The sequence below is a fragment of the Lepidochelys kempii genome, chromosome 14 (genome assembly GCF_965140265.1).
Source record: "Lepidochelys kempii isolate rLepKem1 chromosome 14, rLepKem1.hap2, whole genome shotgun sequence".
In the NCBI taxonomy this organism is placed as follows: Eukaryota; Metazoa; Chordata; order Testudines; family Cheloniidae; genus Lepidochelys; species Lepidochelys kempii.
The window spans coordinates 42,011,850-42,035,644 of record NC_133269.1 but is presented as its reverse complement, the minus strand read 5'-3'; the positions used below and the strand labels follow the sequence as shown (position 1 = coordinate 42,035,644).

At 50.2% G+C, this 23,795-nt stretch overlaps 1 protein-coding gene across 2 annotated transcripts; it reads right to left on the bottom strand.

Moving 5' to 3' along the window:
- Positions 1-647: 647 nt before the first annotated feature.
- LOC140897580 (C-type lectin domain family 2 member D-like) lies at positions 648-19,791 on the bottom strand. Of its 2 annotated transcripts, XM_073310361.1 has the most exons (7): positions 19,701-19,791; positions 10,563-10,983; positions 10,177-10,246; positions 7,377-7,511; positions 5,070-5,257; positions 2,943-3,046; positions 648-1,990 (listed from the first exon to the last, which is right to left on the bottom strand). In XM_073310361.1, exons 4-7 carry the CDS (start codon positions 7,423-7,425, stop codon positions 1,831-1,833), a joined length of 501 nt encoding a protein of 166 aa, XP_073166462.1. In that variant the 5' UTR covers positions 7,426-7,511; positions 10,177-10,246; positions 10,563-10,983; positions 19,701-19,791; the 3' UTR covers positions 648-1,830. The 2 variants fall into 2 exon arrangements, with proteins under 2 accessions (XP_073166462.1, XP_073166461.1); XM_073310360.1 differs by lacking the exon at positions 10,177-10,246.
- Between the last annotated feature and the right edge of the window lie 4,004 nt (positions 19,792-23,795).

Genomic DNA, 23,795 nt, shown 5'->3' with positions numbered 1-23,795 from the left:
TGTACTTTTTTATTTTGCTAAAGAAAGGTTAATTCGTTGGTTGATAACCATTAGTTCAAATGAGCATGTCTTTAAATATAGCCTGTACACTAAATTGGGTGCTTCTTTTTGCTAACCAGGGGGCTACACCATACCTATACACATTTATCTGAGCAATTACAGAGCTTACTGTACATTTATTCAGATTAATTTTTACATTTTTTTTTTATAACTAGATGAATCTTTTACTTGTGATTTATGTCAAGCGCTATTTGGATGGAAATTCGATTTAAAGTGCACAAAACCCAGCATTTTAATGTTGTATTTAATAAAACTAACTTACATGTGTTGGATGCATTTTTAAAAAGTTTATCAAAACATTGTTTGCATTTAAAGCCGATTTATTAAACAAAGGCAGTAGTAGCTGCAGTTAGTGAATTAAACTGATTATTTCTGTCACCATGTACTTCAGGATTTAGAACTGGTAGATCTTGTCCACGTTTGGCCAGCTAGGAGGGCAGGGCAGCACTTGGAGCTACAGAAGATCAGGGAGAATCAGCAACGAGGTCCTTGAAGGAAGCTATAGGACAGTGATACTCAGACCCTCGGGGGTTCAGGAGCCAAAGTAGGGATCAGCATTACCCAAAAGAGCCAGTCGAGTGAATTCATTTTCATTTACTATTTTATTTATATATATACACACACAATTCTCACAGCAAAATGACTGACCAAGTATTATTTTATCAACTACAATTGGTTAATAACATAGTAAAATCATCTGGATTGGTTAATAACTTAGCTTAGTTAATATTTAAATCACTGTGTTTTAATATCAAGAGCTTCAGGAGACACATTAAAGAGCAATACTACTGTAGGATGTTGATTCAGGAAAGGCTGAAGACAGGGGAGTGGCAGCAAGGTTTACCCGCTGATGTCGCCATGCCGGAGCCAGAGAGAGCTGAGGGTCAGGGGAACAGTGGTAGGGCCTATCTGCTGGCCTGCTAGAGATGAAAGGTAACAGAACAGGGGAAGTGCTGGATATATCTCAGGTGAGGATGAACTCCTGGAGGAGAGGCTGCTGGGAAGAGTGGGTTTGCACTCCAGCTGGGGTGGCTGACATGGCAGAAGGCCAGGAGAGGACCAAAGAAGAGCCTTGGTGTGGTGAAAGACATTGATGGCACAGATGTCATGGGATTTTAAGGACTATATGAACCAGGGGTGATAAATGGATTATGTTTTGGAACCTTGTTGTTGAGGAGTATTTGCACAAGGTTTTCATAATAAACTGATCCCAGGGATGGGATGGGTCTGATCGTGGTGGATACGCTATGACTTTAAAAATCAAAATTGGATTTTTTTTCAGATTTTTTTTATTTAAATTAGAACAAGCATATTTTTTTACACAAAAACCTGTGTTGAAGCCTAAACATGTCTCTTACAATAATTTAAGTTACTTATAAACTTAATCCTAAACAGGACACGTTTGCTGCCAAGTTTTAATGAAGGTCAAACCACTGAACTGCTGGAAATCATGAGCTAAGCACCTGCAAGTTTGCTGAAGTGCTAAACCAGCTTTTGAAGGACAGTCGCCTCTTCTGCGGGTGTAGAGAAAATATTTTCTTCTTTTCAGTTTATTCAACAAGTTCAGTTCAGTGAATGGTTCATTCAAAGTTAAGAAACCCACTGGGGAGTTGGAAAACTAGCTTTTCTGCTTTTTTTCCCCCCTCTTCCAATGAGTGAATAAAAACTAGGGAAGCCCTGGGGAGAGTCTGTAAGGAATAAAGACCCAGCCTCCTTCATCTTCAGGTAGTGGAAGGTGTCTCCCCAATAGAGCTTTTCCAAGCCGAATTCCTAAGAGTCTGAAAGTTTTAACTCCACAGCATATTTCTTCCACGTCGTATAGAGATCGGGTTTGCTGCAGATCCAGCGTCTCCATGTGCTGCACCGTGAGCTGCCGAACCAGTCCTCATCCATCAGAAAAGCACAGTCGCCCCCTCCTCTTATCGGAAACCTGCAACAGAGACACCAGGAGTGGGAGTCAGGGAGGGATGGGGCATTGCCCATCAGTCACAGACAGGGCTGCACCTACAGGCATCGGCCCCATTTCAGACTCCTCCCTGGCAGATGTAGGCAACAGGTAGTGGCTATTGCAGGGCAGGGAGAGGAGGAAGGGGGTGGGGCTGAAAGAAGAGAACTGGGGCTTCCAGAGAAGTCTTTATGCTGGTAGATATTTGCCCACTACTCAGCTTTGCCTGACTCTCTCACCTAGTTCCAACTTTCTCTTCAGTCCCATTCAGCCCAGAGGGGAGAGATTCCACAGGCCTCTCACATGGCAGCGAGCAGCAGCAGCTCTCTGCGGAGAAGAGTTTGATACGATCCTCCCCAGGCAGTTGTGGGACTGTCAGAGAGGCCGCGAGCCTGTTTCAAACCCCATGGGCTGTCAGGACAGACTGTTAGTACTGAAATGAGATTTCTCCCTACAACCTTCCCAAAGAGAGAAGCTCAAATTACCCCAACAGTGAAGGACCCTGTTCATCTCCACACACCACTCCTCAGAGCGGGATTAGGGAGTCTAACTTCCACCCGGACAGCCCAATGGGGAAGGGGGAGCTCTGGTTAGTGTCTCCGCCAGCAACCTCCCTTGTGCCCAGAACTGCGGTGCATTGTAAACTATGTGGGGCAGGGACCATCTTTCTGTTCCGTGATTGTACAGTGCCTAGCACAACAGGGCCCCGGTCTAGGGGTGCTACGTTACTACAAATTACAAACAATGACAACACTGCAGGGGGGACTCAAACGCTGCTGGAATATTGGTTTTAGTCCATGAAAACCAAATACTAATAAGAACCCAGACACATTCCCACACCCCCAAACAACCTTGGTTAAATATATTCATCTTTTGGCAGCATGCCAGGCACCCGTGACCTAACACAGAGACTGTTACTGGAGGGAAAGGGACTCACCGCTGGTCGAATTCGGTGCCGTTGGGCCATCTCCAGGGCTGGCCTGGCTCCCTCTGGAGGCCAATCCAACGGTCGAGGAAACCCTTATAGAGTAGCAGGAAATCCTGAAAAATAAAACAAGCCAGATGATGTTTAGACCCCTGGCTGTGGTGCTCGCCTGCCCCTGTGGCTCTGTGTGGCCCGCAGTCAGAAGTTCTGGTTGGGCCACCTGTAGTTTGCCAGCTGAGAGCCCAGCCCCGATGACACAGCCCAGCCCGTGCCACAGGGAGGTTGAGAACAAGTCACAGTTTAATGAGCCAGCTGTGGGTCACAAAGACAGGACTGTGCAACAGCAACAGTCCTCCCCTCCCCCGGCCCCACTCTATGTTTGGAAGGGGTCAGAGCTGGCAAGGGAAGGGCCATCAGGAGGACAGCTGGCAGCTCCCTCCTCTGACAGCAGCTTCAGCCGGTGAACCGATCACTGGCTGAGAATCCCAGTTTGTTGGACGTCCCATCAGACTGGGACCTGCTCAGCTGGGAGCCTGGGGACACGTGCAGGAGCTGGGGGGGTGTGTGTGCTCAGAGGCCATATTTACCCCCATCTATCTCCATCCCCACATCCATGTTTACATGGACAGACCTGCCCCTGCCCTTCTACAGTCTGGGCAACTTTGGCTTTGCTGGCACCTCTGCCCTCCTTGCAAGGCTCCTTCCCAGCAGCTTTGCACTTAACGCCCCCCCCCCCGCCCACCCCAACGGGACAGGCAGGAACTGCTCTGAAGAAGGGAAGAGCTCACTCCCTGCACAGCCCAAGAGGGCTTCCCCTGGCACCCGTGGGGTCATTGGTGGTAGTGAGCGGGAGAGGCAGGTTCTTCTTTGAGTGCTTGCTCATGTCAATTCCAAGTAGGTGTGTGTGCACAGTTGTCAGAAGGTTTTTCCCCTAGGGGTACCCGTCGGGTCCGCTGTGGAGCCCCATGGAATTGTGCCCTCATGGCGGTGTGTATAGGTCCCTGCCAACTTCTTCAGCTCCTTCTTACCACCAGTGACAGTCATTGGAGCAGCTCTTCTCTTGCTATGGCAAGCAATCCCCTAGCGGCCTTTTTTTGTTGTACCTGTAAATAGCTGAAAACTTAGCTTTTTACATGGAAAGGACGAAGCCATTTTGAAAGTCGACACAGCTCTTCCTTGCAACTGCTGAGCAGATGAGGAGGCTCCCCGGTGCGGTCCCAAAGGATCTCGACCTGGATCACGGCCGGCGGCAGGGCGTGCTACCACCCAGCAAAGATATCTGCCTCACCATTAACAGCTCACGGGCTTGCTCGGCAGCGTTCCCGGCGAAGGTCCCCATTCAGGACATCTGCAGGGCAGTGACGACGTGGTCGTCGATCCACACCTGCACTTCGCACTACGCCATTACTCAGCAGGCTAGAGACAACGCAGCGTTCGGCAGGGCAGAGCTGCCGTCTGCGACTCGGTGAACTCCGACCCCTCCTCCTAGGAGATGCTTGGGAGTCGCCGACTTGGAGTCGACATGAGCAAGCACTCGAAGAAGAAAAAACGGTCACCTACCTTTCGTAACTGTTGTTCTTCGAGATGTTGCTCACGTTCATTCCAAGACCCACCCACCTACCCCTCTGTCGGAGTATCCGGCAAGAAGGAACTGAGGAGGCGGTGGGTCGGAAGGGACCTTTATACACTGCCATGAAGGCGCAACTCCAGGGGGCTCGACCCGACGGGTACTGCGAGGGGAAAAACCTTCCGACGATTGTGCACACAGCACGCACGCTACTTGGAATTGACATGAGCAACACATCTGGAAGATCAACAGTTACAAAGGGTAGGGAACTGTTTTTTCTCAACAGGCAGCCCGCTGGCCAGGAGCTGACCAGGCCAGCCCAGCACTACAGAGGGGGATCCTCCCATCTGGGGCTCTGGGAAAGAGGAGGGGGCTTGGGTGTGAGCAATCCCGTGATCCCTGACTGCAAACCCAGCTCTAGCCAGGGCTGGGATTCCGCTGCCAGAAATACTCTCAGGTTTCCTAGCGTGAGAGGCAACGGGTCAATTTCTGGACCTCTGGGGCTGAGCCCAGCCCAATTCCAGCCCTGCCAAGCCCAGTCTGTTGGGATAAAGCATCTGCTGCTCTCTCACCTTTTCCTGCTCACTGTCGATCCCAGCCAGGGAGGCGTTGAGTGCAGAGCAATGGCTCCGGCTGTAGGTCCAGTTCCCTTCAGTCTCGGAGAAATAATAGCATTTCCCTCGGTACCCGATCCAGCCGTCCGGGCAGCAGGGCACCGCAGGGGGGCCTGGAGCAGCCAGAGGTGGTTTGGATTTTTCCACTGAAAGTGAGATAAGTAACACAGGGTCAGAGACTGTGTTCCCCTCAGCCTGATTCTGTATCTGAGTGAATGAGGGAAGAGAATCCCTTCAGATCCAAGCTTAAATCCCTGGTAGCCGTACCAAGGGAGGAACGAGACTATCTGGAACAAGAAATGGACGACCGCCTCCCCCCACATCTTCTTTAGTGGTTCAGTTTCTGGGGGTCACAATCATTGAAAGTGCAGCTGGCAAGCAACCCAGAGCAGAGTACAGTAACACTGGAGTCACCATGAAGGCATGGAGCAGGCAGGGAGGGGTAGGGTGACCATATTTCCCTATACTCAATACAGAACACCTGGTAAAATGACTCGTATTCAAGCGAGTTCAATGGCAATCCATCAGAACTATGCAGTACAATCATTTAAATTAACGTCAAGTTGACTGAGCCCCTGTTAAAAAGAAATACGGTGTAGTTGGATTATTTTTCTTTACCTTCTTATCTTTAAGACTTTAGGGTTCACATGGGGGAGGGGTGACACACAGGCTGGAAATCGCTCCCCCACCCCACACACACTCTAGAGCTTAGCTGATGGGGGAGCGGCTTCCCCATGCCAGCGCTGTGCGGGGCTTTGGCACATGTAGGGCTCGGCCCCTCCTGGCCAGCACCCTGGGCCAGAGGGTCCTGGGCTTTCCCGGGCTGCCGGCCCAGCCAGAGGCAGTGGGGGAAGGAAGGAGCCTGCCGGCCAGGCTGTTGGTGAACTGAGCGCTCCAACCAGGGGCTGGTTTTCTGCACAGCGCTGGGAGAGGGACGGGCCTTGCCAGGGGAGGGGGATATGGGGGAGCAGCAGGGCTAGGGGAGGGTGAAGGGGCAAAGCAGGAAGAGGGGGAGCATGTAAAGGGCCGATGGGTGGGCAGCAGAGGTGACATGTAACTCAACTGGATACCGCACTCATCAGCCACCGCAGCTCGCAGCCAGCGCCAGCTGGCTGGAAACTGGACGGCGGGGGGGGGGGGGCGGGGGGAGAGAGAAGCAAGGCCCTGCTGGCCAAGAGCCAGCATGCAGCAGGGGCTGTGCTGATGGACCAGCCTCGTGCTGTGCATCTTCACCCCACCACCTCTCTCATCATTGGCCACTCCCCCGCACCCCCCCACTCACCACTGGTGGGCGGGCGGCTGGCAAGTAGGGATCTGGCCAGCAGAAAGACCTGCCAGTACTGATGGGAAGGAGACAGAAAATATGGGACATTTTGCCCATTTTTAAGAAAAAGTCAGGACACCTGCAGGAGGGCTTAAATACGGGACTGTCCCTTTAAACACGGGACGTCTGGTCACCCTAGGTAGGGGGAAGGTTACCTGTGGGTCGGCACAGACCAATATTGACACCTGCGTTCAACACAATTACATGGGATGCTGGGTCTGCTAACTGCTAATTTAGTCCTAAGTGGCGCAGAGGATCCGGTCCTAGAGGTGAATATAGCTGAACTGCTCGGCAATAGCACCCAGAACTGTATAAACAGCAGCCCTCAAATGGCACCGACTGGGCCAGTAAGTGTCTCTGGGGGACCTTCACGGCCGATTTCCTTCATTTGTGGGTTGAACCTCTCAGCCTCCAGGGCAGTTTTGATACTGAATGATAAGGCCTGAGTCAGCGACCCAGGAGCACCCACCGGCCCTGAAGAGGGGGATGCAGAAAGGCCAGCCCGATAACGGCAGAGCGGCATGCTGCACACGGGATGTGCTGCTTAGCGACGGTGAGATGGCAGGTATAAAAGTCAACCATAAGGTCTGTCAATCATGTGCCCTTTTAGCGCTGCTGATCTTCCTGTTCCACGTGCACTTTATCCTGGACATGCAATGTACGTATGGGGAAGTGGGAAGCTCTGAGGTGTAGGAAGATTTAGCACCTTGAAAACGCCCCCACTTGATATCTCTGGGCATCGGTTTCCCCATCCAAAAAACAGAGATAGCAAGCTCTCTGTGCCTCACAGAAGTCCAGATACTAAGGTGATGGGGGCTGCAAAAGCCTTTAGACAAACTCCTTTCTCACCTGACTGCCGAAGCCAAAGGGGACAGGGAGGAGAGATTATGTGGCTGCAACAGCTCCAGGGGGAGCAGAGACTGTCTGGGACACGCACTTACCTCTTAAAAGTTCTGCTATAGTGGCGATAGCGATGATGCTGATCAACATAAAAACTATAACTGCAGCTAGGATGACAGCTGGGACTAGGACTTGATGGGAAGCCCATTTCCTGAGTGTGTGGTTAGAGCCAGGGCCTGAAAGAGACAAAGCCATGAGTGCTTCTGGGGAACAGACTCATTAACAGTACCAGGGTCTGAACTGCTGGGGAGCAAATCTCTGTTGTGATTCCCAGGGTGCTGCCCTTCCCCCTCTGGGGACAGACATTAACTACAGCCCCCAGTCAGAGGGCTCAACACAATGATAAACTCGCCCCGTCCCAAATGACCCCACACTTGCCCGACCAGCATGTGGTTAAATGGCTCCTACCAGAACGAGAGGATGGCCTAATACTTATTTAATCTCTCCCATTGCTCTTCCCACAGACTCTCACAGAGCTGCTACCCAGACTGGCTCTTGGCTTACAGTTGCCCAGAGAGGTGAGGGAGGGGAACATGTCTCACGCTCACCTTTACTCTGCCCCATGCTCAGACTTTGCCCTCTACCTGAAGGAATCAGCCTTTCCCCACCACACCCAGCTACTGAACCTGCCAACTCCAGCTGCACCCACCCCCACCCCACAGCCTGAGACTGGACACTCAACTCCTTCCCCACCCCTTAAGGGAAGCTCATGCAAAGTCTAGCTGGTGTCAGTGGTGTATGATTGAAATGTGACCATTGATATCACTGATATTGCCACTGTTAGATAATTGCAGCAAACCTTGTACAACATATGTCATGTCAGGTGTCAATGGAAAAGTTATGACTTGCTGAGTATGATTACCCTGTGCATTAACATATACCATCTTTGTATCTAAAGTTATGAATATTGACTTATGTACAAATATTTCAAATGGGTTTGCTCCTGGAGAAACACCTACAAGGTAGTTGATTTACATCCAGTCTGGTCAACACATTGTGAATAAGCTATTCAAGTTGGTGGCCCATTAAAGAAAACTTAACTTTTCCATTGCGTCATAGAAGCAGCTTGTCTCCCACCGGTGAGCCTTCCTGGGGACATTTTAGACAGAATTTGGGCAATGGCTGCTCCTGTGAGTCAGCAGAGCATGCATGAGCATGTGACTTGCTCATGTGACCCTGGACTCCATCCTGTGCCTGTACTTTTCCACAAACTGTGCTGGGGGCTTTGTTTTGGGACAGTGAAATTCCATCCACATGGGAGAAGATATAAAAGACCTTGGAAATATCTCCATTTTGTCTTCATTTCCTGCTTCATTTCTCTGGTCTGGATTTCTAACAAGGAAACTCTAAACATGGACTGATGACACCCAACCTGTTTAGGTAATTTCCAGAGAGACTTTTGCAAACTTGCAGTTCCTTTCATCACTGCTACAAACCTGATCCAAGAACTTTGAAATAAGCGTATGCATTCGATTTCGTTAACCACTTTATCTCTCTCCTTCTTTTCTCTTATAAATAAAACCTTTAGATATTAGATACTAAAGGATTGGCAACAGCGTGATTATTGGGTAAGATCTGAGCTATATATTGACTTGGGTATGTGAATGACCTTCTGAGATCAGAAGAACCCTTTGTTTGATGAAATTGGTTTTAAATAACCACGCATCATTACGTTTGGTGTTTTGGGTGGTAATATAAGAACTGGAATGACTAAAAAACTGCTTTTCTGACTTCTTGTTAGCCAGTGTGGTGAGACATTGATATATCTAATGGTAGACTAACCACCAGTCTGGGGTGTGTCTGCCCTATTTCTCAGCAGTTTGTCCTGAATTTGGTATTCTCGGTTGTGACCCACTGAAGCACGGTGACACCCCTCCCTTAAGGGAAGCTCATGCAAAGTCTATGCACTGTCAATGCTGTCTGAAGGCACCCTCAGCACAGACTGCAGCCACTGAGTCTGAGAAACAAGGGATTCGGTTTTTCTGTTTGCCGCTACAATATAACCAGGTTCACACAATTCACCAAAAATGCTACCGGGAACCCCTGGGATGAGCAGTGCTGGGGAAGACCCACTGGATTTTCTAAGGCTCCTTCTCCAGCTTTCTCGAATTCAGAGGTCCCCAAAGAATGGGGCAGGCCCCAGAGAGTGCAGAGGAACATTCGGGGTGGCACAGTGGGGGCTCAGGCCTCCCAGCCCTGCTCTGCTGCTGCCCCTGCCCCCAGCCTCGGCCTCTCACCTGGCCCCACCCCCAGCTGCAGCCCTGGCTATGGCTCTGCTCCCGGCCCCGGTCCCAACCCCACCCCAACCCTCAACCGCTGGCTGCAGCTCCACTCCCGACCGCTCCCCCAGCTCTGCCCCCAGCTTCGGGCCCCAACCGTGTGCTGAGCGTCTGAAGCAACCCCCAGACTCCCCACACTAAGGACTGATTTCTCTGGGCCCTGCTCCAGGGTTTAAACAACAGGGCACCCCATCTCCTCTGGGACTCTCAGGAATTCCCAATTCTCCTTTTCTTCAAGGGGCGAGTTTCCTTTGAAATCTTTGTTTATCTTACATTCCCAGTTTGTCCTGATGGTAGTAACCATGAAACACCTGGACAGAGACCTCGGGACAAGGAATCCAGGCAGCTGTCATGGGAGAGGAGACCTCTGAGTGCTAGGCATGCTGGGAGGTTCAGCTTCCTCCTACACAGCCACCTTTGCAGATCCCCTTCCCCGGAGCAGTCAGGGCCACCTTTCTGCAAGCACGCCCGCAGCACCGGCAGAGAAAGGTGAATGCACTGGCATGGCATACGCCCACAACATGAGTTATCTGCTGTCCCCAGACACCTGCTTGTTACTCACATAGATGCGGGGCCCTGGGTACATGCGCACAGCTGGGTCTGCCTATTGCTCTCCTGTTTCAAAGCCTGGCCTTTGGATAAAGAGAGAGAAATAGAAGGGAAGGGGGGAAATGAATGGACACCTGGGCCAGCATTTCAGACAGGTGAACATCTCTCCCGCTTCAAAATTGTCTCTGAATCCACTACCAGGCCTCTTGGGTCCACCCAGGAACACAAAATACCAGCAGCGGGGGCGAGCTGGGTCCCTGGGCCATAGGAGCCCCTTGGGGTGATCAGCTTTCTGCTGCTCATGCACACGGGAGGTCAGACAATTGCAGCTGCCACTGAAAATGCAGCCATCTCATTCTCCCTGCCCATCCAAGCCCCTTGCAGGGAGGCTCCAATTACCTCTCTCCACACCTCCACTGCAGTTAAAGAGCTCCTCGATCTCTCCTCTCTCTTGGAGTCCCTGTGGTGCATGCTGGACTCCGAGCAGCTCAGTCTCACTGGCTGCAGCTCTCTGCGATTCAGGATCCATATACATTCAGTCACGCACCAGTTTAGTTTAAAGGCACGATGCTCAGCCAGTGAAAGCATGTGTGTGTTCCCATTTTAACCAGACTGATTACTATTTAGCTCCAAGTCCTCTAGGAAGAGGTTTAAGCTAAACTGAAACAAGAGTGTCCACACACATGCTTGCACCAGTTCAACTGAAACGGTTCAAGTGTGGGTACACGTGGCAAAAGCAAAGTCAGTTCCGAACAGCAGCAAATTCTCAGCTCTGCCTCCACCTTCTTTGGTAGTTTTTCTGGACGAGTGGGAATCCATGCTGTAAAAGATTCATAGACTCTGAGACCAGAAGGGACCATTATGATTTGTACAACACAGTCCATAGAACATCCACAAATAATTTGTAGGGCGGATCTTTTAGAAAAACATCCACTCTTGTTTTTAAAATTGTCATTGGGTGCTATGATAATCAAATCCCATCCCCTCAGCCCAAAGTGCTAGAGAGATTAGTCAGACCTGTAGCTACACCCACCACTGATATACAGCCACCTCTGGGTGGGGCTGAGGGGAAGGCAGGAGCCCCTTCTGCAGGTGTGTGAGAGTGGGAAATGGCAGAAGGTGAGAGCCCCTGACACTCCCAGAGGCCAGGTAATGAGGGACAGTGTAAAAGCCAGAATATGTTGGAATAGCCCTGGGACGGCATTTTAATATATAATTATTGTAAAAAAAGAGTAGATACTATTACAGACAGTTAGGAACAATATTTTGGTAATAAGAACAGACTAATAACACACTTATTAAAGTGCTCGGGCCCAGAACCTTGTTTTACCACCACAAAGGACCCGGAAGAGTCAGTTCTGAAGTGGCTTGGGCACAAAATGTACAAATATAGCACATTACTTCCAGGACAATATTTTAGCAATGAAAACTAATTAGTACCACACTGTCATTAACCTGTTCTGGCCCAAACCCTTTCTATGATTCTATGATAACAACAAGAACATGGAACAGATGGTTTCAAAGTGATCCAGGGGAACCAAGTTACACAGCCAGTGCATGACCTCAAGGACAATATTTTAACAGTGAGAATCGAGCAGTAGCAGACTGTCATTAACTCTTTCCAGCGCCAAACCATTTTTTAACAGTAAGAAGTGCCAGGAACAGTTGTTTCTGAAGTGGTCCAGGGGTTGAAATTTAGAAATATAGCACATTATCTCAAGGACAATATTTTAGCAATGAAAACCAATTAGTAGCACGTGGTCATTAACCCATTTCAGCCCCGAAACATTTTTTTAACATAGATAAGGACCAGAAGCAGTCAGTTCTGCAGTGGCCCAGGGGTTGATATATATATATATATATATATAATACATTACCTTGAGGAAAATATTTTAGGAATGACAACTGATTAGTAGCACACTGTCATTAAGCCGTTCCAGAACAGAACCAATTTTTTAAAACCAATTAGGACCTGCAACACTCGATTCCAAAGTGTTACACTGGACCAAAAGGACACACATAATACAGCCAACTGAGAATAATGCTATAGTACACAAATCCTTTTCCAAAACCATCTTTAAATGCCCATTCCAGGCAATAAATACCTTTATGAGTAGATACAGCTGAAAAAAAAAAAACGAACCAACCTTTCATTACTCATTTAATTCATGTATTATTGATCCAAAATATCCAGAACAGCATATTCACAAAGTGAAGGGAGAACAAAAAATAATGTGTAGGCCAATATAAACAGAGCCATGTTAAAGCAATGTACTAGACATCAAAACCCAGTCAAAATCAACTTTTAATACTGTACCACCTTCTGTGCAATAAAACGTTAGATATTAACTATTATTATTTGTGGGAGTCTAAACCTATTTCTGCTTTTGTGGTTGTAATTCTTGTTTTCATTGGTAGTAGCAGGAGTAGTCGTTTATACAGCATTTCCATACAGCGTAGATCTGGAATACTTCACTGGTAGAACCATTTCAAATATTTGGTTGTTTTGTTTTTCAATGTAACAATCTAAATTGTAGGCCTAATCAAAGGCGCTGACTTTTCCCAGGACTGGAGTCCTCCGTCAGAGTTGAGCTTCTAGTTCTGACGACTGTCAGCAGGTCAGACCGACAGCCCTATGGACTATGGTCCTTGACAGCCACACAGTAGCTAGGTGGTTCCTCAGTGATCCTCCATGCTTCTGTGCACGTTATAGTGGAATAGGGGAAGTCTATGGGATAAAGGTGTTCAGGAGAGCTGGCAGTTTCTCAATGAGTCAATATTAAAGGCACATCTGCAAACTACCCTAGGAAGAGGAGTGAGAGGCCAATATGGCTCTTTAATGACCTGAAAATTAACAAGGAATCCTACAAAAAGTGGAAACGTGGGGGGATTGCTAAGGAGAAGTACAAAAGAATAGCACAAGCATGTAGGGACAAAACCCAAAAGGCTAAGGCTAGATCTACAGTACCATTTATTGCGGTATAACCTATGTCCCATCAGCATAGAGCAGCTTCAGCTGACACACTGTAGAGTCATAGAATATCAGGGTTGGAAGGGACCTCAGGAGGTCATCTAGTCCAACCCCCCAACTGTAAGTCCAACTGTAGCACTTCTAGTGTAGACAAACTCATAGGCACAAAATTACTTACACCTGGCAAGGGACATAATGGGCAATAAATACATTAGGAGCAAGAGAAAGTCCTCACACTCATCAACAGGAATTTCAGAGCAGAGAACACGTGGTTTTGGGCAGAATAATGCATAACTTTAAACTGCCTCCATAACTAACATGCGTATTAAATTGTCCCATTGTTTGAGATTCTAGCCTGCAAAAGGGGGCAGATGTGAAGCGGAGCCAGGCAGAACCTTCAGAATAGCTGCCAGAATAAACCAGTATATCAAACCTAGAGCAGTCGCTGGAAGGTTTTCAGCATACATTTTATTTCAAATTGAATTTCATAATTGTTGGATTAGGACCAGGACTGCAACACCATGCGGCATGCAAAATGCCTTCACTATCCAAACATTATAAAACATTCACTGGACACAGAATATTCTTTAAATGGGGAAAGAGAGAGATGGAGAAGATTTGGAAACACAGCTAGCTGTCTCCTTAAGCAAAAAGGAGACTTAAATAAACACGGGAACTACAATCAATGTGAACAACACGAAACATTTATTACTAGAAAAAAAGCGTCCTTCAGCAAAGACACGTCATTCAGGCAGAAGCTCTGTCTGCAGCTCATCCTTTTGTGTAGATAATAGAGGGGTTTTCCAAACACTGAATGGTCAGTGCCAGAGCAGTACATTGAGCAGTGGTCCCCAAACTTTTCACATCATGCCCCCCGTTACCCCTGTCCACACACACACACCCTGAAGTTGGGGCTGGGAGCAGGGTCATGGCTTGGTTGGGGGGGACATGGGTAAGGGGGTGGTGAAGCTGGGGCCGCAGCTAGGAGCGCGTCTGGGGCCAGGAGAGGGGCCATGGCCGGGGGCCAAGGCTTGGGGTGGGGCTGGGAGCGGGGCTGGGATGGGGCTGGGATCGGAGTTGCAGCTGGGGGCTGAGGCTGGGGGCAGGGCTGGGGGCAGAGCAGGACTCCGTGGCACTCCCTCCCCGCCCTCCGTGGGTGCTGGCCCCAGCTCTGCCATGCCCCCCGGGGGAGGCACACCCTGCAGTTTGGCGACCATTGACTTAGAGAAACAGAAGCACCTTTCCTCATGCTCCAGAGTAATGTGGATGGAAATGAAGATGTTACGAGGGTTAATACATGCACACAGAAATATGCACATTATCTGTCTCCATACTTGCATGACTCCATGTCATTAGTAATTGGATACGGGGGGGGGGGGGGGGAGTTTTCCCCTTCTTAATTTTGAAACTCCCCAGGAAATATGTTTCTCAGTATTTCTGACTTCACTATTAAAATCTCCTGCAGGCTGAAACCTGGCATAGACACACATAGCCCAGGAGTAAATTTTATTTTACATTAAGATGTTTAAAAGCTATATTATTAAAGTGGTTGGAGACATTAATTTGGATGCTTTAGGTGATTCCTCTGTTGACTAAAACAATGAAAAAGTTCACCACTCTTGGGGACCATGACATTTTGCAGGATCTTAACTCTCTGGGTGAGTTATGCCCTCTTGGTATGAAAATAATATCCAGCTGTTTGTGTCAGTAACGTGAATCCAGCACAAAGCAGCTCCTTTTCATAGAATCGTTTGCCAAGGATTGGGAGTAGGGGAACCATACCAATCAGAATCCGGCTTGTTCTGGCAATTTAGGTGAGATTCAGTTGGAGGATTATTTAATAACTCCATAGCCCACTTCTGAGTGTACGTACGCTGAACTAAACATTCTCCAAAATTCATCTTTGAACTCAATATAGTTTGTACATGTTTTTTGCTGGTAACAATGTCACTAAAGCCCAGACGTAATTTGGCAGGCTCCACTGTGCATAAAGTCTTGGATTCTTAACAGCCATTTAGCACAAATAGCCGTTTCACTGCTGTTAATGTACAGTTAGGCCCCTTTGTTTTCAGTTTAAACCGATTTTTACCGAAAAAATCTCAGCTTTTACAAAAAGTATTATTTTTTTTTTTCGATTTTCACCCTACTTTTGTATAATTCAAATATATATAAAAAATAACTTCTTTTATTAGGAAAATACAATCCATGCATGAGATATGTGTATTACAATAGTACATTAGTCTGTGTGTATATGCAAAGCTGCCCACTGAAGTAAGCCTACGTATTAGTCTACAAGATACACACAATAGAAAAACAGGCACGCATGCAAGCTCTGAAGTTTGTGCGCATCTGAACATATGAATCTCACGCCTACCACGTACACGTTTCAAGCTGTTGGCAGATAACAGTTTAAAGATCTGACACACTAAAATGGGAAGAAAATGAAAATCTGCATCCGAATACAGTTCAGAACACAAGGAAGTATTCAAAAGTTTTTAAAAAACAAAAACAGGAGAAAAGGATGAAGTTGAGTGTAAGCACCAATTATTAAATGTAAATATTTATGGGCTAATAGTTCTAAGTCTACATCAGTAAACTGTTTGTTCAAATGAAAAATTTTACATGCAGATTAGAGATAAATTGTTTTAAACTCAGAGGTGGTAATGTTCTGAGTTCTCTTTTAGTTCTGCAGCAAACTACATTGAATTCCATTCATCAAAGCATTAATTTGCTGAATATTTTTCCCCTGTCCTTCCGTCCACCAAAATAAACCCCAATATTTATCCCAAAAAATTATTAATAGATTTTTCCACTAATTTTCAGTCCTATTTTTGTTGTTGTAGTAATAGACACCGATACATTCCTGGGACAAAATGAAATAATATAAAAAATGAAAAAGAAGGGCCCTATGTATAGTTAAGAATATTATGCCCTGAACGAGGATCACAGGCCTGTTTCAGCAGCCTTTTCTCAGGCAAAAGGCCTGATGATTTCAATCCCTGGGTCAGATTCTGCTTGCAGCTGCAGCAGGTGTAAGCATTGCGGATGGAGTTACTCTGGATTTCCGTCAGTGTACCTGGCAGCACAAAGACTGAACTCAGGATGTGGTTAGCCTGAGGCCGGAAGAAGAGCCCAATCATCAGAGGGGGCCAGATTCTGATTTTAGTCACATTGATGTAAACCTGGAGTAGGTGTATGGACACCAGTGAATGAGATCAGAATCAGGTTGAAAAATCTATAATGGCGCCAGCTCGGACGTATCAGGTCTGCAGGAGAATGAGATGACATGCGACTGCTTATGCATTTGTTGTTGCTATTGTTGTCAGTACATGTAGCTGAATGTGGATGTGTTTGTGTGTGGAAGTAACTATCCCTTACTGTATGCACATAGCTCCAAAAATGACCACGCACACACACAGATGCAACTACACAGCTTCAGTTAAGGATGTTTCTGTTTCCACTAATAACGGTTGCAGCTGGGTTTCAATCGTTACCATTTAAAACCAAATCATAGAATATCAGGGTTGGAAGGTGTCACGGAGTGTGGGGGAGTCCAGGCCCTGCACCCCTCTTCCTGGGATTCACTGAGACTCTCAGCCAGCCAGTAAAACAGAAGGTTTATTGGACACCAGGAACACAGTCTAAAACAGAGCTTGTGGGTTCAACCAGGACCCCTCAGTCACGTCCTTCTGGGGGAGCAGGGAGCTTAGACCCCAGCCCTGGGGTTCCCTGCGTTCCTCTACCCAGCACCAAACTGAAACTAACCCACCCCCCTACCCCTCAGCAGGCTCTCTCCTGCAGCCTCTGTCCACATTCCCGGGCAGAGGTGTTATCTCCCCCTCCCGGCTCAGATTACAGGCTCTCAGGTCTCCCATCCCCAGGGCACATTCCCAGGTCATCACTCCCCCCTCCCTGCTGCATCACAGAAGGGACCTCAGGAGGTCATCTAGTCCAACCCCCTGCTCAAAGCAGGACCAACCCCAACTAAATCATCCCAGCCAGGGCTCTGTCAAGCCTGACCTTAAAAACTTCTAAGGAAGGAGATTCCACCACCTCCCTAGGTAATGCATTCCAGTGTTTCACCACCCTCCTAGTGAAATAATTTTTCCTAATATCCAACCTAAACCTCCCCCACTGCAACATGTTGCAATCGTGTTGACATTTCACATGTTTTGTCCATCAGCACAACAAGCATTTAAATCAGCTGGGATTGTTGCAAAGCTTCCCTTATCCCTGTGCTACCATTTAGATTTGTTGTGTTAACTACTTTTCTAGCAGATAAAACATGTTCATTTTGAAAAAAATATTGTTTTGCAAATAGTCCGCCAAGTGGACTGTATTCAAGACTTATGATTCAGAAAGTCCTCTAATACCAAAGGTATTTGATCATATTTGAAAAATAGCTGCCGAGTATACAGGGTAGCTGTTTTTCATATTCTCTGTATTTTGTAGCACTGGTCAGAGATAAGCAACAAAGCATTAAGGGGTGAAGTTCAGCCAGGTGAGTGTTTGGGGTGGGGGGAAATTCAAAACCCTCTGCACCATTTACATGCACCCCATAGTGGGGCTGGGGCTGCTCAGGGAAATGAGGCAGTATAAAAGGCTGCAGTGGGAGTACGGGTTCATGATTTACACAATCCATTTTGGTCACCCGTGCCACTTCAGACCCGTGTGCTGAGAGTCCTTTTTGGCATTAAAACATGGTAGTTGGCCAGAACAGGTTAATACGAGTATGCTACCACTTGCTTCTCATTGCTAAACTATTGTCCTGAAGGTAACACGCTGTAGGTGTAAATATCATCCCCGGGATCTCTTCGGTTCTGGATCCGGTGTTTTAAAAAAAAAAGGTTCTGGGCCAGAATGGGTTAATGACAGTGTGCTAGTAATGGGTTCTGGTTGCTAAAGTGTTGTCCTCAAGGTAAAGTGCCATATGTATAAATTTCGTTCCCTGGGCCACTGTGTTTCTGGTTTTACGCCGTCCCAGGAAATGCTGGTATTGGAGATGGAGACACAGACACACTATAGCTAGCCACCGCTCAACGCTGGCAAGATGCTCCCCCCCCAAGAAGCAGGAAACTGCCGTCCCAACCCCACTGGTGCTGAGCCCCAGGCCCTGCCCTGACAGTGACTGAGAGGCAGACCCCATAAGGGGGCGGGAAAGGCTCTGCCCTCCCAGTGACCGCGGAGGCGGGCAGTGACAGAAGGAAGCCCTGCAGGAGGCAACAAGCTTTGGGGATGCTGCCCTCACAGTGCCTGGGGGCAGCAGAGTGGGGGCTCGCATGTGCCACCTGACTGCAGTTCCCCACCCCTCTCTGCGTCTTCTGCAGCTCCCGGGAGAGGAGTTAGGGGATCCTGTCTGGGCCCAGGCTCCCCCCACCCTAAGCAGCAGCAGTGTGTCTTACTGGGGGTGCATGATCAGCAGCCTCCTGGGCTAGCAGCAGCAGCGAGAGACCTGAAACCGCCCTGAGCATAAATTTGATTTGTCTAATTCCTTCCGACAGCTGCCCAACACTTCAGAGATCCCATCTCTGGTCTCTTCCTCCCCAAATTCCTCTGTCATTTTATCACCCAGTTGGCATCCAGCTCGCGGGGTTTGTGCCCAGCTGCTGCTTCCCCCCCACAACTGGCTCCTTCCTTTCAACCCCCTCACATCCAACCCCACCATCTTCCCCTCTACACCCAGCCCCGTCCATTGATCTATCCACCTGCCTTAGGGTTTTATCTGGCTGACGGACACCAATATCTAGGCGCTTCCAACATAAAATCAATTGCAATAGCCAAGTCACCAGTGGACTCTCTGGCTCTTCTCCCTTTATGGGGTCAGATCTCTGCTTGGGGGGATCGGGTCGTGTGTCCCCCCCCCCCCCCAGCATGCTCGGGCCCCCCTGCTGCTGCCAGCTGGAGTACTTAATGGCCCCCGCAATCAGGCGCCCAGCCAGGGTCCAGCCCCGCATCCCTGAGCGCCTTCTGCATTGGGGCCAGCCCTGCGGGTACTTTCCAGTTCCTCACTCCCAGCCCTCTTGATTGATCACTTCTGCCGGCCGGAGGGGCCGTTTACACCAGCTTCCCCGGCAATCACTTGATGCCTGAGTGTGCTCTGACTGGCTGCAGCCAAGCAGGAGTCAAGATTAGCTCTTGCGTTTCTCCTCCCCGCCCCCCCCCCCACCAAAGTCAACAAAGTGACGTGTCCTTTCCCTTTTCTGCACCCCAGGCCCCCCAGCCATGCCCCCCCCCCACGCAATCTAAACTCAGTACAGGAGGGGGGCTCTGCCCTGGCAGGGACTGTGGGGCAAGGAGGGGGAGAGACCCAGCAGAGGGGCAGGAAGGGGGGGGGAGGCTCTGCCTTGGCAGGAACTGGGGGAGACCCACCGAGGGGGCAGAGGCTGGGGGACAGTGGGAAGGGGTGGCCCCCACAGGGAGGGGGGTCTCTGCCCTGGCAGTGCGGGGGGGGGAGCGCAGAGAGAAGGGAGAGCCCGGGGAGGGGGGGACAGCCCTGCAGGGGGTTGGTGGGGAAGAATTGGGGGCACCCTGCCCCAGTGCCACCATAAGCAGCAGTGGAAACTTACCAGCCTCGGTGGGTCCCTGTGGGCAGAGCCAAGTCCCAGGAAGCTGCAGAAACAACTCCGGAAACAAACAAGATCCGCGCTGAGGAGCTCTGACCGCAGCTGCTGAAAACCACTGTAGCAAACCGGTAGAGTAGCAAGTGAACCTCCTTCCAGCGTCGCCCTCTCGGCACGAATATCCCCGTCCCCTTCCTGCTCCCCGTGGCCCTGGGCTGAAATCCCCAGGCCCAGACCAGCAAGGGAGATCACAGGGTTTGCTGGGGCTGCAGCATCGTTGTCAGCGCCAGCCAGCCAGCTTACATCTCACGAGGCCTTCATCTCCGCCCTTCCCCGCAGCTCAAAGGAGAGAAACTGAAACAAGAAACGAAAAACTCAACCCTCAGCCCCAAAACACTGACAACAAGTTTGTGGAAGAGTTTCCAGGCAATGGGGCCTGATAACCTGAGCCTTGATCTCAGCTGGGGCAGGGACTGTCTCTTGTTGTGTGTCTGTGTGCAGCGCCTGGCACAAGGGGGCCTTGATCTCAGCTGGGGCAGGGACTGTCTCTTGTTGTGTGTCTGTGCAGCGCCTGGCACAAGGGGGCCTGATCTCAGCTGGGGCAGGGACTGTCTCTTGTTGTGTGTCTGTGCAGCGCCTGGCACAAGGGGGCCTGATCTCAGCTGGGGCAGGGACTGTCTCTCCCTATGTGTCTGTGCAGCGCCCGGCACAAATGAGCCCCTGATCTCAGCTGGGGCAGGGACTGTCTCTCCCTGTGTGTCTGGGCAGCACCGGGCACAACAGGCCCCTCATCTTGACTGCAGGGAAGGGTGTGGCTCTGTGCTGTCGGCCATAATAGGAAAGAGGAGGGGATCTTGGTTGGTGGCGGCAGGGAGGGAGGTCTAGGTGCTATTGTAATATGAATAAGAAATAATTTATGGGTAACTCCCCCAGTGCGGCTCCCTCAGGGCAATGAAAGCATTACATTTCAGAGGGTGCTTTTGGGGCATATTTCCCGTTTAACCCTTGCCATGCTGCTACATTGGGAGAGACAACTGGGTCTTGTAGATAAAATTCTGTCAGTCGCCAGCATTGCCACCTCCCAACCTCTTGTGCCAGCCACCATGGGGCCGTTTCTTGTCACTGAGCAAATCTCAGCACTTTTGTTCACCTCCCCTTTCTTACTCTAGAGTTCATTTCTAATGTGGTTTGGTCGGTTGGTTTTATATGCATCCGTCACAGTCTCTTTAGCACATTAATAAGCCTGATATTTCCCCAGCCTTTTTATTTAAACTGCTCCTTAGGGAGCATCCCTTCTGGGAGAGTCATGCACCCACCTGGGGGGGTGGGGAAGAAGATCCTACACACACACACACAGAGCCCTCCTAGGAGCAAGCATGAGGAGGATGTCATGGGAAGGGTCTGGGGGGCTCGAACCAGCCCTCCCGTCGGGGCTTGAACCAGCGCCGCTCCCCGCCCGCGGCAAACCAGCCTCCACCGTGGAGCAGCCAGCGGCACCCTCCGCCCTCTCCCAACGCTCAGCCCGGGTGGCCCTGGCCCACTGCAGCCACATCTCACCCCACGCCGCAGCCTACAGGGCCCCAAGGCCTCCGCCGACCCGCACCCGGCTCCCGGGATGGTGTCCCCAGAGGGTTCACGCAAACCCCGCCTCCCGCCAAGCCGCCCACACCCTCACGCCCTCCCACACACCAACCTCCTACCCCAGCCCAGAGCCCGCTCCTGCACCCCAAACCCCTCATCACCAGCCCCACCCCAGAGCCCATACCCCCAGTCGGAGCCCTCACCGCCCCCCCCCCCCCATGTCCATCACTAAGTCCACTAAGTCCGGCAGGAGCCAGGGCAGCTGTTACGCTTATAAAAAGCACACAGGACCTTTTTCAGGGGTAAGGCAATACGCCGTGTTTATTGAGAATACAATAGTAAGGCAGCTAGCATATGCTGACATAAACACACACACTTAGACACACCCCCATTGTCCCCCTGCCAGTCGATGTTATAGTTACCAGTTACCAGTCCAGGGTCCGGAGCAATCTAATGGCCAGCTAGATTGATCATGGGTAGGGAAGAGCCAGGTTCTGTCGGTCACATTGTGGGATGCTGGCGGAAGCCAGTTCTGTGGACAAAACAATCAGCAGCATTTGTGGATGTTTGTGGACAATAAAGGGAGGGGAAAAGACAAAAGTCTCTTGCAGCCCTGACTCCTGCACCCCCCCACGTACCCCCAGCCCCCACACACCCCCTGCCCTGCCCTGATTCCTGCACCCCTGCCCTGAGCACCAAACGGGAGCTCCTGCACCCCCACCCCATCCCCACCTGCACCCCTCACACCAAACAGAAGCTGCCCCGGGTAAGCACTCCACACCCCAATCGCCTGCCCCAGCCCTGAGCCCCCTCCTGCACCCTAACTCCTGGCCTGACCCTGCACCCCAACCTGCTCCTGTACCCTAACTCCCTCCCAGACCCTGCACCCTCAGCCCTGAGCCCCCTCCCACACCCTAACTCCTGGCCAGACCCCACACCCCAACCCCCAGCCTGCTTCTGTACCCTAACTTCCTCCCAGACCCTGCACCCCCAGCCCTGAGCCCCCCCCCCACACACCCTAACTCCTGGCCAGACCCTGCACCCCAACCCCCAGCCTGTTCCTGTACCCTAACTTCCTCCCAGACCCTGCACCCCCAGCCCTGAGCCCCCTCCCACACCCTAACTCCTGGCCAGACCCTGCACCCCAACCCCCAGCCTGTTCCTGTACCCTAACTTCCTCCCAGACCCTGCACCCCCAGCCCTGAGCCCCCTCCCACACCCTAACTCCTGGCCAGACCCTGCACCCCAACCCCCAGCCTGTTCCTGTACCCTAACTTCCTCCCAGACCCTGCACCCCCAGCCCTGAGCCCCCCCCACACCCTAACTCCTGGCCAGACCCTGCACCCCAATGTTTTTTTACATTTTTTTTTATAAAGTACCCTTATCCAAAGCGCTTTACACTCATTGGCTAATGGTACAAACAATATTTGGGAAGATCCCTACGTGGGCCGTCGAGACCCTCGGCGATTTTCCAGTGGTCTGTGGAAAATAAGTTAGGCTACAAGAACAATCAAGGTCCCTCACTTTTTTTTCATCTACTTCCTATTACTTATAGGAGGAGGATGAAGAAAAGAATGAAAAAGAGGGTCCGGGGGGGGAGATCAGAGCGAGTGTTCTTTTCCTTGGCTGGGTCCCAAGGAGGGGCCCCAAGAATGAAGCTGAGCACAGGGCCCCGTTAACGCTAAATCCTCCTCTGCACAGCCCGCCGCCGGGGTGAGGGGAAAGCCCTGTCTACACAGCCCCACAGCACGGCTGTGAGAGCTCCGGCCTAGCGGCTCTGTGCTGAGACACAGGGCCACCCTTACCCATACGCAAAGTACGCAGCTGCAAGGGAGGGCAAATTGCCCCAGATTTCCTGGTGCCCTACATTGATGTGCACTGCTCCAGCGGCCAGCCCGATCCCCCGGCCGGCTGAGCCAGTGTGATGACACAAATCTCAACCCTCCCTTTTTGCAACTAGGCGCAGTTTCTGCCATGCAAAGTGACCATCTTGGCTACTTCTCAGGACTGGCTACTGCCTGGCCAGGGTTGCGAATCAGGAGGGATGGGGGTTTTGGTCGAAAACACTCACGATTTGCTTCCTGCTTGCTAATGTGCCAAATTGATTTTACCGCCTGGTCCAGGGGTTGTGAATCAGGAGGGATGGGGTTTTTGTTCGAAAACAGTCTCAATTCCCTCCCTCCTAGCTAATGTGCGCAGTTGATACGTGAAAAGGGAGGTAAGGTTTGGGGGTACCGAGCATGCCCATGAGCACAAGGTGATACCACAGTGCCCCTTTGATTTTATTCACTGGCTTCCTCCTTGCTTATTTCCAATGACTTGGCTGACCATGTACCTGTCACTGGTCCAGGGATGGTTGCAAATCAGGAGGGATGGGGTTTTGTGGTCAAAAACACTCACGATTTGCTTCCCCTTTGCTGCTTTTAGAATTTGCATTATACACATGGACACAAATACCGAGAATATCTTTTTTCAAATGAAAAACATTTATTATTATAATCTGGTATATAAATAAAAAAA